The sequence below is a fragment of the Myxocyprinus asiaticus genome, chromosome 45 (genome assembly GCF_019703515.2).
Source record: "Myxocyprinus asiaticus isolate MX2 ecotype Aquarium Trade chromosome 45, UBuf_Myxa_2, whole genome shotgun sequence".
Taxonomy (NCBI): Eukaryota; Metazoa; Chordata; class Actinopteri; order Cypriniformes; family Catostomidae; genus Myxocyprinus; species Myxocyprinus asiaticus.
The window spans coordinates 4,935,734-4,949,126 of record NC_059388.1 but is presented as its reverse complement, the minus strand read 5'-3'; the positions used below and the strand labels follow the sequence as shown (position 1 = coordinate 4,949,126).

Here is a 13,393-nt window from a genome sequence, read left to right as displayed (position 1 = left end):
GAGGCTCCTGGGGCATATGACATCCTCAGCGGTGGCCACCCTGCTCGTGTTGATGTATATGAGACTGCTTCAGCACTGGCTTCAGACTTGAGTCCCGAGATGGGCATGGTGCCGCGGGACACATCGCGTGGTATCACGCCGGTCTGTCACCGTCTTTTCAGCCCTTGGACCGAGCTCTCTTTTCTACGGGCAGGTGTTCCCCTAGAACTGGTCTCCAGGCGTGTCGTGGTCACAACGGACGCCTCCAAAACGGACTGAGGCGCTGTTTGCAATGGACACGCAGCCGCCGGCTTGTGGACGGGCCTGCGACTGCATTGGCACATCAACTGGCAATTCTGCTCACCCTGTGGAGGTTTCGGCCGTTGATCCAGGGCAAGCACGTGTTAGTTCAGACAGACAACACAGCAACGGTAGCATATGTCAACTGCCAAGGCAGTCTGCGCTCTCGTTGTATGTCACAACTCGCCCACCGTCTCCTCCTCTGGAGTCAGCAGCACTTCAAGTTGCTGCGAGCCACTCACATCCCAGGCAACCTCAACACTACAGCAGATGCGCTGTCATGACAGGTTACCCTCAGGGGAGAGTGGAGACTCTCCATGTCTGGCCCCTGGACGGGGTAGACACGATCACTCAGGCTAGGGCCCCCTCTACGAGGCGCCTGTATGCCTTTAAGTGGTGTCTGTTCGCTAAGTGGTGTTCTTCCCAACGGGAAGACCACCAGAGATGCGCAGTCGGATCAGTGCTTTCCTTCCTGCAGGTGAGGTTGTAAGGGAGGCTGTACCCTTCCACCTTGAAGGTGCACGTTGCCACCATAGCAGCACACCACGACGCAGTCGACGGTAAGTCCTTAGGGAAGCACAACCTGATCATCAGGTTCCTAAGAGGTGCCAGGAGGCTGAATCCCCCCAGACCGCGCCTCGTTCCCTCATCGGACCTCTCTGTAGTTCTTCAGGGTCTACACAGAGCCCCCTTTGAGCCTTTGGAGTCAGCCGAGCTTAAGGCACTCTCCTTGAAGACTGCCCTCCTGGCTGCGCTCACTTCCATCAAGAGTGTAGGAGACCTGCAAGCGTTCTCTGTCAGCGAAACATGCCTGGAGTTCAGTCCGGGCTACTCTCACGTAATCCTGAGACCCCGACCGGGCTATGTGCCCAAGGTTCCCACGACCCCTTTTAGGGACCAGGTGGTGAACCTGCAAGCGCTGCCTCAGGAGGAGGCAAACCCAGCCCTGTCGTTGCTATGTCCAGCGCGCTTTACGCATCTATTTGAATCGCACGCAGAGCTTTAGGATCTCTGAGCAGCTCTTTGTCTGCTTTGGTGCACAGCGGAAAGGAAGTGCTGTCTCCAAGCAGAGGATCGCCCACTGGCTCATTGACGCCATAACTATGGGATATCACGCCCAGGACATGCCGCCCCCGGTAGGGCTACGAGCCCATTCTACCAGGGGTGTAGCGGCCTCCTGGGACCTGGCCAGGGGTGCCTCTCTAACAGACATTTGCAGTGCAGCAGGCTGGGCAACACCGAACACCTTTGCAAGGTTCTACAACCTCCGGGTGGAACCTGTTTCGTCCCAGGTAGTGGCACGCAATTCAAGCGGATAAGCCCGGGATAGCCGGCCAGGTGTATTGCTTGCACATAGCACCTTCCACCTCCTTTTGAGCTGAAGACATGCCCCATTAATTCCCAGTAGTGTTCACAAACTTTGTTCCCTGGTTGACTTCCTCTGAGCCCTGTGGCAGTCGAGTGTTCGGAGAGACTCGCTGCCGGCCCAGTACACATGCTAACTAAGAGTCCTGTTCTGGGGTAGGTGCTCTGCATGTGGCGGTTCCCTGTAAGGATAACCCCATGCAATATATATCTTCTGCTAATTCATTTCCCTGTTGGCAAACTGCGTCTTCCTTGGGCAGAGCCCCTCTGCCCCAGTCTCCATGTTTGTAGTAACTCCTCCCCCGCTGGGTAGGATCTACCTTGAAGACTCTCCACATGGTTGGAAAGACCATGTGATGTATTTTTGCACTTAAATATCCCCCCCCCCCCCTTTGGGCGAGGTGTGGTCTCTGCGGTGTCTTCCCCTTGGGAGGGACACCCCCCGACTAGACCTGGCGGCCCAGTCGGATAATCCCCCTTCTTTTTTAGGGAGTGGAAAAAAGAAGGGGAAAAGAGGCCATGACTGGGTTAGCCTGTCTCTATCTTTTGGGTAGTCGACTTGTCCCCAAAGGGCCGTTTGACACTCATAACTATGTTGGGGGAGGTTACGTGTCGACCTGGTGTACTGGCTATGAGGCACACAGTAGTCTGCCCACCACACACCGCCAGTTCACGTAACACAGTTCAGCCAATGGCGTTTCGTATAGGGACCCCTTGTGTCACTACATCGACACAACGTCGAGTGAGTGACAGATAGGGAACGTCATGGTTTCTTGCGTAACCTCCATTCCCTGATGGAGGGAACGAGACGTTGTGTCCCTCCTGCCACAACGCTGAACTACCCGCTGAAATGGCCGGACCTTATATCGGCTCCTCAGCATAAAACCTGAATGAGTGGTTGCATACCAGCTCCTTTTATACCCGTATGTCCGGGGTGGCTGCATGCAAATACCACTTGCCAATTTTCATTGGCCTTTTATCAAAGACCAGAGGTGTCGCGGGCTCCCAAGAGTGACCCCTAGTAACACTACATCGACACAACGTCTCGTTCCCTCCATCAGGGAACGGAGGTTACGCAAGTAACCATGACGTTTAATGGCATATTAAGTTGTGTGAGTCAAGGGTAGGGAAATGTGGCACTGTAGTATGATTCTTGCACTAATGTCTTATCCATCTTTTCAGGCCATACATGTCTATTGGGACGTTACGAGACCAGGTCATCTATCCTGACTCTCTGGATGACATGCATGAAAGGGGTTACATAGACAAAGACCTGGAGGTCATTCTGGACATTGTAAATCTAAACCACATTGTTACCCGGGAAGGAGGTACGTATGCAATTCCTGGGATGAGCCCAACATTCCTCACTTCAATCTTATTCAATCACAATTATCAGTAGTAAGTCATCGGGACTCAAATGGCACTGTTTCCTGAAAGTGACCCTCTTAGACAGTATGTGCAAAATATTCAAATGCAAATGAAAAAAACAGCAATTTACAAATGCTATTATTGTTTCTACAAGAAGGTACTGAGATTTAATTGAAGAACAATTTGAGACTGATGCTTATGCCACATGGGGAGTGATCAAACTATTCTTAGGGGAACTGACTTCATAAAAGCTAAATGAAGAATGATTAAAGTCACATCTGATTAGTCACTAACTACGTTTCCATCCAAGGGTTTTTTTGTGACAAAAAGTGTAGAGCATTAAAAAAGTTTACCAATATAGCTTAAGGAAACGCAGATTATCACTAAAAATTTCACAAGTGTCGACATAATATTTATCCGTTTAACTCTAGCGCATAAACTCAATATTTCAAATGTCGCGAAAAACTGGTTTGAAAACACTTTTTTCGGGAAAATTGGCATTAATCAAAAATTTAGTGTCACATGACAGAATTTACCACAATTGCTATCCTGTGTTAATGACGACAAAGTATACATCCTTGAAAGCCAATTTATTATACGTGAAGCATTACTCTCACTGTTACGGACTGGTCTTAACGGCATACCTGCACAGATCCGATACTGCAAACACATCTGCGTCATGACACTTCCAGGAGTGCCAACACAAATATCTCTCATGCACCTGTCATCGACAAGTGCACGGAGAACAAATGAATGGCCACTCTTTGTGATTAAGGTAGCCATCCGTTTATTTATTAAAGTTGCTTTTCCACATCATTCAAAATAATAGACGGCAGTCATGGAATTAGCCCACAATACAAAACAATATATAATTTCTGTGCACAAAGATGTTTTAAATAAAAATAAAAAATACACAATTCAAGGAGTAAAGCTTCAGTGTGCTTTTTTAGAACACTAACATAGCCCAATTCTATAAAATTAAATGCCGGCAAAATTCCCTGTATTAAACAGCACCTATTATGGTTTTTAAACGTGCCTAATTTTGTTTTAAAGGTCTCATACAATAGATTTACATGCATCCAAGGTCAAAAAACACTTTAATTTGCTCATAATTTAAATTGCAGCATGACCTTTTTTTCCCAGTCAAAAACGACTCGTTAAATGATCCGTTCTAAAGGATTCATTCTAAACTCCTCCTTTCAGAGAGATAACTGTGCTCTGATTGGTCAGATGTCCCAGTCTGTTGTGATTGGTCTGCTGCTTAGTGTAGTGTTTGAGGGCAGGTCAAAGCTGTTCGCAAGCAGCCAGTGAAGACCAGAGACGGGTTTTATGTTACGAAATTAGGTAGGTTAGTACAGGAAGTAAGTCGTTTCAGGTGTTCAGAATTGGTTCTTTCTTTTGGGAGTCAATAACTCCATTTGTGGTGCACATTGATTTTTGAAACATCGCAGACTTTTTTACATTAACAAACAGCTATATAACACCCTATATGAAAGGTAATATTTGAAAAACCATAATAGGTGCTCTTTAAATTAAATAAATGACCAAATGAAAAAAAGCATTATATTAAAAAAATAAAGTACCAAACAAAAAAAATAATATTGTTAGTCCTATATAATTGCCTTTTCTTTACACACACTTAAATTAGCCTTACCCTGTTCTGTAGACGAAAAAAGTCGGCTGAATGACATTCTCAGAATGTTCTACACTTTTTTCAAGACTATAAACTATCAGAACAATTTTTCCAATGCTGAGTTCACTTTCAGAAAACAAGCTTTTGAACATTTTAAAACTTTTAAATATTTTAAATCTAACGCTCTTTACCTCGAATCGCATTTGCTAAGCTTCTTCAGGAAATATAATTTGCATTATGACGCTAAAATTAATTTTAGATGACAATCAAGTTCAGTTGGTCGTTAAAAGTTGCTGGACAAATTTACAGGCATAATGCAGTTGTGATGGCAATGCTTTAGATTAGATGATTGTTCAAAATAGACTATTGAATATCAGGAATGTATCATATGTAAACCCTGATATTACACCGCATCAATTTTTCTTTAATAGCTGTGCACACAGCATATACAAATAGATGGATGGTCCTTATACTAAGACCGAAAATTTCCCCCACGACTTGGTGCAGGTTGCCAGCTTGAACATGGTTATGCTGATTCGCTTTCGAGTCGGAACCTGTGGCAACCTGTGATAAGGGCAACATCAGGACAAGTATTACAGTCCTTCAGAAAGACAACTGCTCCCTTTTGACTGCAATTCCTCATCTTCTGATTGCATTTATTTGTGAAATTAAAATGACAGTAAGCTGGCTAATTTCAGTTGTCTCAATACTCTGCCCATTTTACCAAAACTTCGGGGAAAAAAACAATTTGGGACATCTGGTAGGCGAAAGGTACACAATTAGCGATATATACACACATTTCTGTATAGAAAAGACAAAGTGTTTTTTTAAGCATGACATCATCACGCACACCATTATTATTGATAAAAGGCAATTTTTGAATGGAAACAGGCATGCTGTAGCAGTGAAAAGATAAAATAGTGTGCCTGCAAGGAGTCTTGCACATCAAAGTGGCAGATTTCTCGTGAACGAGTTTGACCAGTGGTACCCCTTCAGTCTGTTCTGCTGTCTCTCTCCCATTAAAAATGAACAGGGAATACCGTGTACAACAGCCTTTCCTTATTTTTAATGTACAGAACTTAACTTAAACTTAAACTTATTGCTAAGGAAATGAACGTGTGACCGGATTGGACTGACAGAATTTAGACATGGAAATGAAGATTTCTGCCACAGCGTTTTAGACAAACATTATTTTTTACATACAATAATAATTTTATTTAAAGCTGCACTATGTAAAATTTTTTGGTTAAAAATGAACAAATTGCCATTATTGATTGAGTACATAAACAATCAGTTTTCAAAACAATGTCCTTACCATACCCCGATTCACTAAGTTAAGCCTATAAAAATAATTTGTATTGTGAGCTGTTGGGTTCGATTTGGTGCGAAATCGCTGGCTTATGACGTACATCCTTGTGTCATTACGTCATGTCCGTGAACACAGGAAAGAAGAGTCGGCTGTTTCGTTCCCATGTAAACAGTAGATGGCAGAAATGCACTGTTTTAGTTTTCGAGTACCTTTAAAAAATTAGAAAGAAACTACAGTTCAGTTCAGTCACACTCACCCTGTTGCAGGTGACGGACAGCATCGCAACAATCTGAGTGGATGTTTATTTGGCAAAGTTGTTTACCTGCTTTAATGCTTGGATATGTTTTCTGGTAGGGTTGTTGAAGCTAATATTGCTTGTCATGCTTGTATGAATCGAACAATACTTGTGTGTTAACTAATTGCGATGTATCTACGTTGTCGGGGGGGAGACACTGTGACATGTTTACTAATATTTATGACTTCTGAAATTGACTGTTAACGGTTATATTGCATTTTTAAGCATATTATTTTCATGTTTAATAAAATATATTTTATCCCCATCATTACTGAATCATCGTTTTATGTTTTTAGTTTACTGTGTTATTGTGTGCATTCATAGACATACTATTGTAGTAACTGAGGCTGGATAGTATAATATAAAAATAATAAAGTCTTCCATTGAACTTGTATCAGCCATATCATGAGTATCACCTCTTAGGGTAGTACAATACAAACAATGATAGTAGATAAAACACTTGAAAAATTATATTATATACTGGTAGTGATTGAGGTGATTGAGTCCCCTGTTCTTTATGTAAAAGCACTTTGAGTGTTGTGTCAGAAAAGCGCTATAAGTGTAAAATTCTTTCATTCAAAATATGTGAATAGGAGTGTTGTTTATCTTCATCAAAGCAAGTAATATTTCAGTTTTAAATGTTTAATCGTATAACATTATATCAACATGAAAATAGCACATTATGACTCCGGCTCTGAATATCTCCAGTCATGTTCACACACAGGCGATGTCCAGGTAAGCTCAAATCATGAGATTCATCAGCCAGAAGAGCAATGCCAAAACACGAATAACGTTTAGTGTTCTTCTGCAAATTGCTTGCAATTTTAAGTTTCAACCACAGAAGTCGCTAGAGAGCGCAAAGTTACATAGTGCAGCTTTAATTACATAAGGAACAAATGTGTTTTTTGAAGTTCAAATGATCCTTTCTAAATCCACTTGTCTCAAAAATCTGAATGGGCATAACTTTATTCATCAGTGAAGACCATACATGAAATTGCAAACTGTATATGTACTTTACATATATTGCCAAATATCAGATTTCTGTTTCTGTTCACAGGCTGGGATGCTGAGTTGGACTGGAAAGATGTTCTTTCAGGAGGAGAGAAGCAGCGAATGGGCATGGCACGCATGTTTTACCACAAGTAAGACGTCTTGGGTGTTCCTGCACATCTGACCTTAAATATTCATGTTATTACTTTCATGTTGGAACTTAAAAAAAAAAAACAATTACACTGCTTTTTTAGGCCCAAATATGGCCTGCTGGATGAGTGCACCAGTGCTGTCAGCATTGATGTAGAGGGTAAAATATTCCAGGCTGCAAAGGATGCTGGTATCTCCCTGCTGTCCATCACCCATAGACCCTCTCTGTGGTGAGAAACAAAAAACTTTGAAAATCCTTGGATTCTTGAAAGAAACAATATTTCTTTCAAGATTGTAAGTGATCTTGAAAGTAATATTGTTTTATAATATATATATACAGTGCATCCGGAAAGTATTCACAGCGCTTCACTTTTTCCACCTTTTTTTTTATGCTACAGCCTTATTCAAAAATGGATAAAATTCATTATTTTCCTCAAAATTCTACAAACAATACCCATAATGACAACATGAAAGAAGTTTGTTTGAAATCTTTGCAAATTTATTAAAAATAAAAAACAAAAAAAAATCACATGTACATAAGTATTCACAGCCTTTGCCATGACACTCAAAATTGAGCTCAGGTGCATCCTGTTTCCACTGATCATCCTTGAGATGTTTCTACAACTTGTTTGTAGTCCACCTGTGGTAAATTCAGTTGATTGGACTTGATTTGGAAAGGCACACACCTGTCTATATAAGGTCCCACAGTTAACAGTGCATGTCAGAGCACAAACCAAGCCATGAATCCAAGGAACTGACTGTAGACCTCCAAGACAGGATTGTATCGAGGCACAGATCTGGGGAAGGGTACAGAAAAATTTCTGCAGCATTCTGTCCCAATGAGCACAGTGGCCTCCATCATCCGTAAATAGAAGTTTGGAACCACCAGGACTCTTCCTAGAGCTGGCTGCCTGGCCAAACTGAGCGATCGGGGGAGAAGGTCCTTAGTCAGGGAGGTGACCAAGAACACGATGGTCACTCTGACAGAGCTCCAGCATTTCTCTGTGGAGAGAGGAGAACCTTCCAGAAGAACAACCATCTCTGCAGCACTCCACCAATCAGGCCTGTATGGTAGAGTGGCCAGACGGAAGCCACTCCTCAGTAAAAGGCACATGACAGCCCACCTGGAGTTTGCCAAAAGGCACCTGAAGGACTCTCAGACCATGAGAAACAAAGATTTAACTCTTTGGCCTGAATGGCAAGCGTCATGTCTGGAGGAAACCAGGTACCGCTCATCACCTGGCCAATACCATCCCTACAGTGAAATATGGTGGTGGCAGCATTATACTGTGGGGATGTTTTTCAGCGGCAGGAACTGGGAGACTAGTCAGGATCGAGGGAAAAATGAATGCAGCAATGTACAGAGACATCTTTGATGAAAACCTGGCTCTGGACCTCAGACTGGGGCGAAGGTTCATCTTCCAACAGGACAATGACCCTAAGCACACAGCCAAGATAACAAAGGAGTGGCTCCAGGACAACTCTGTGAATGTCCTTGAGTGGCCTAGCCAGATCCCAGACTTGAACCCGATTGAACATCTCTGGAGAGATCTGAAAATGGCTGTGCACCGACGCTCCCCATCCAACCTGATGGAGCTTGAGAGGTCCTGCAAAGAAGAGTGGGAGAAACTGCCCAAAAGTAGGTGTGCCAAGCTTGTAGCATCATACTCAAAAAGACTTGAGGCTGTAATTGGTGCCAAAGGTGCTTCAACAAAGTATTGAGCAAAGGCTGTGAATACTTATGTACATGTGATTTTATGTATTTATTTTTTTTCATGTTTTATTTTTAATAAATTTGCAAAGATTTCAAACAAACTGCTTTCACATTGTCATTATGGGGTATTGTTTGTAGAATTTTGAGGAAAATAATGAATTTAATCCATTTTGGAATAAGGCTGTAACATAACAAAATGTGGAAAAAGTGAAGCACTGTGAATACTTTCCGGATGCACTGTGTATATATATATATATAATCACAACCAACACAACCCCAATTCCGATAAAGTTGGGACAGTATGAAAAATGCTAATAAAAACAAAAATTAGTAATTTGTAAATTATATTCACCCTTTGCTATATTGAAAGCACTACAGCTACATATTATATGATGTTTTACTTTGTGAATTATTATTATTTATTTTTTTAAATGTACAGTCATTTCAAATCAGATGATTACAACACGCTACAACAGTCGAGTGTTTACCACTGTGAAACATTACCATTTCTTCTAATAACATGAATTAAGCATTTGGGCACTGAAGACACAAGTTTGTTAAGTTTAGAAAGTGGAATTTTCCCCCATTCATCCATTATGCAGGTCTTCAGCTGCACAATTGTATGAGGTCTTCGTTGCTGTATGGTGTGCTTCAAAATGCGCCACACATTCTCAATTGGAGACAGGTCAGGACTGCAGGCAGGCCATTCTAGCACCCACACCCGCTGCTTACGCAGCCATGCACTTGTTATACAGGCAGTATGTGATTTGGTGTTGTCCTGCTGGAAAATGCAGGGATGTCCCTGGAAAAGACTTGCTGGATGGCAGTATATGTTGCTCCAAAATTTGAACATATCTGTCTGCATTAATGGTGCCCTCACAGATGTGCGAGTTACCCATGCCATGGGCACTGACACACCCCTGGCCCATACAGACACTGGCTTTTGGAGAACACGACAGCTGTGTTTTTCAAAAACTATTTGAAATGTGGACTCGTTGGACCAAAAAACACAGTTACACTGTTCTACTTTCCATCTAAGATGAGACCAAGCCTAGAGAAGTCAGCAGCGCTTCTGGACAGTGTTGATGTAAGGCTTCTGCTTTGCATAGTAAAGTCTTAACTTGCATCTGTGTATGCAGTGGCAAGTGTTTTTGACCCATGTTCATGATATCCATTACAGATGGACGTTTTTTAAGACAGTGATGTCTGAGGGATCAGAGATTCAGAAGTGTTTTTTGTCTTGCCCTTTACGCACCGAGATATGACCAGATTCCTTGAATCTTTTAACTATATTGTGCACTGAATTGCCCAAAATCCTTCCAATTTTTCTTTGGGGAACATTGTTCTCAAAGTGCTGGATTATTTTCTGAAGCATTTGTTGGTAATTTGACAAGTCTTGAATGATCCTTGCTCTTGAAGATCTAGGCTGTTTTTGGAGGCTCCTTATACAGTATACAGTACTATGACACAATTGCCTCACTTGTTTAACATCTCCCGTTTCACATCACCTTAATATTTCAACTTGTCAAATTGCTATTTGTCTTAAATTGCCCCTGTCTCAACTTTTCTGGAGCGTGTTGCAATCATCTGATTTGAAATTACTGTACATTTTCAAAAAACTATGAAATTCACAAGGTAAAACATCATATAATGTGTAGTTGTAGTGCTTTCAATATAGCAAAGGGTGAGTATAATTTACAAATAACTCCTTTTTGTTTTTATTAGCATTTTTCATACTGACCCAACTTTTTTGGAATTGGTGTTGTAGTATAGTCATTGAAATTTATTCTTCAAAATGTGTGGGAACCCTGTATATGGGTTTTCCTTTTTCAAATGACCTATTGCACATGTAAACTCATATTCTCTGTTCGCTTCTGTCCACAGGAAGTACCACACGCACCTGCTGCAGTTTGATGGGGAGGGCAGCTGGCGGTTCAAGCAGCTGGATACGGCCACACGGCTCTCGCTGACGGAGGAGAAACAGCGTTTAGAATCACAGCTCGCTGGCATCCCTAAGATGCAGCACAGACTAAATGAACTGTGTAAGATCTTGGGTGAAGATTCGGTTCTAAAGACATCAGAACACAAGGATGAGGAGTGAGAGAAATCTGGAGATGCTTGATGTTCAAACACACACACATGTTTTGGTACTTTTAAAGTTTTAACCTTGATTTAAAAATACGGTTTGTATAACTGACACTTTAATGATTTAATTCTATACTGAAACAACTGTTTAAATTTGATTGTAAAAAAGATTTAGACTTGGTTTGTTTAAAAATATATATATTTTAATTATTTTGTTGTATTGTTTTGCGTTTTGCTTTTTCATTTTGTTTTCGCTTTGCTTTTGTGGTTTTGTAATTTTGTTTGTGTTTAGCTTTTTTTCTCGCTTTTTTTATTTTTATTTTTATTTTGTTTTGTGTTTGTTTAGCTTTTTGTTTTCAATTTACACATTTGTTTTTGCTTTTTGTTTGGTTGTTTTTTCCTTAATTATTTGGTTTACTTTTTCAGCACTTTAGGTAAACTCATTATCCAAGAATCCAAACAGTAAAGTGTTTCCAAGTTTATGATGGCTTACAGTAACTCAGCAGAGATGGATTCTCCTTTCTTGTGTTAGAATTCCCAGTTAGTCTTTTTTTTAATTCTTAAGATATGTTGTTGGTTTTTCTCATATAGTTTACTCCTAATTGTTTTTTTGTTTTGTTTTTTATAAATATTTTACCTTTAACAACTTACCTAAAAGCAAAAACTTGGTAACCTGTGGTAAAACCAATAGTGATGAAACATTTTTTATGGATTTTTAAATGGAAGATCATGTAGGTCACATGCACATAAACAGTCTTTTACACAATCAGCCTCTGAAAGATAGAGAGATTTTGTAAGAGAAATACAGAGAAAGAGAGATGAGTATCTGTAGGTCATTGTGTGTGTCAGCTGCAGGGCTCTAGGTTTAAGACAGCGGGTGTCTGGTCTTCTTAAATACAATATGCTGGATACACACACTGAGTGCACAGGCACAGCTGGTGTTTTTTTTTTTTTTTTTTTGTGTCCACACTGAGATGGTCTCTAGTGTACTATAACAAATGAACTGAGAATGTGGGACTTACTTTCTGGGTCACAGAACTAAACAAGAAACTTGTTACTCATGTTATGTATTATTCCTCGGCTTCATCATGTTAGATTGTATTATTTGAACAAATGTATTGCACATATGTGTCTTTTAATTTTTTAGACTGATATATTGTTAAGTTTGTCAAATGGCTGTGGTATGTTTAACTTCATGTGTTTATTTTAAGAGCAAATGCAGCACTGACAATGTTGAATATTTTCATTTTAATGATACAGAGCTACATTTGTAGTTTTATTTTTGTTTCATACCATTCTGTTAAGTACTTAGTTTCACAATTTTGAAACGCTACTTTGGTACAAACATTTTCTTTGCAAGCAAATAAAACAACTACAAGATGCTGGACAGAACTAACATTATTTTAACCCTTCAGTCTTTTTAAAGAGCAAAAATGACCGGAATGGCAACTTTATTTTACACTCCTAAACAGTAAGTGCTTATATGGATCACATAATTATCAGCCACCGTTTGTTCAACTATCTGATCATCCTAGTAATGTAAATACTTTTTGATATTACATTACATTACCTATGAAATGATTACCTGTGGAATATACTGATGATTTGCCATCCATCTATCTATCTTAGTCTTTATATTTTGCACATTGGACTTGCTGAGACTATACTGCTGGGTGCAGTACTGCATGTTGTCCAGATGGAGTTGTTAAGTTCTTAGTTTTTTTTTTTTTTCTCAATAGAACCTTATGTTGTGCTTGTCAAGAATAAATAAATAGATAATGAAATATGTAATTCTATAAAAATGTTGAAAAGTAAATAAAAAAATAAAAGGTGAATGAAAACTATTTATGCTCACATTGCATTGTATTTTTATTTAATTATTTATTTAGATATTTGTGTAAGATTATGTGGCCTGCAATATCCCTATGTAAAAGAAAATGCATATTATTATTATTAATAATAATAAACTTAAATTAATAATAATAATAATAACAATATTGTTAAATATAAAAATTAAATTAGATTATTATTATTTAGAGATAACATGCAATACACATTTTGTATGTACTTCTGTATTTTGTCTCTTAAAATATTTAGTGTGCACTATAATATATAAGAATATTAATATAATAATAATAGTAATCAAATAATTTGCTATCATCTCACCTACCAACTTGTCACAATTATTAATACACTTAAAATCTT

At 39.9% G+C, this 13,393-nt stretch overlaps 1 protein-coding gene across 2 annotated transcripts in view; it reads left to right on the top strand.

The window, feature by feature from the left end:
* Positions 1-13,024, top strand: part of LOC127435313 (ATP-binding cassette sub-family D member 2-like) — a 37,959-nt gene extending 24,935 nt beyond the window's left edge. For both annotated transcript variants that reach the window (XM_051688703.1, XM_051688704.1), the window contains 4 exons: positions 2,827-2,972; positions 7,307-7,391; positions 7,494-7,619; positions 10,988-13,024. In XM_051688703.1, coding sequence (XP_051544663.1) covers positions 2,827-2,972; positions 7,307-7,391; positions 7,494-7,619; positions 10,988-11,204 — 574 coding nt within the window. In that variant the 3' untranslated portion in view covers positions 11,205-13,024. The remainder of the gene's footprint in view (positions 1-2,826; positions 2,973-7,306; positions 7,392-7,493; positions 7,620-10,987) is intronic.
* Positions 13,025-13,393: the final 369 nt, after the last annotated feature.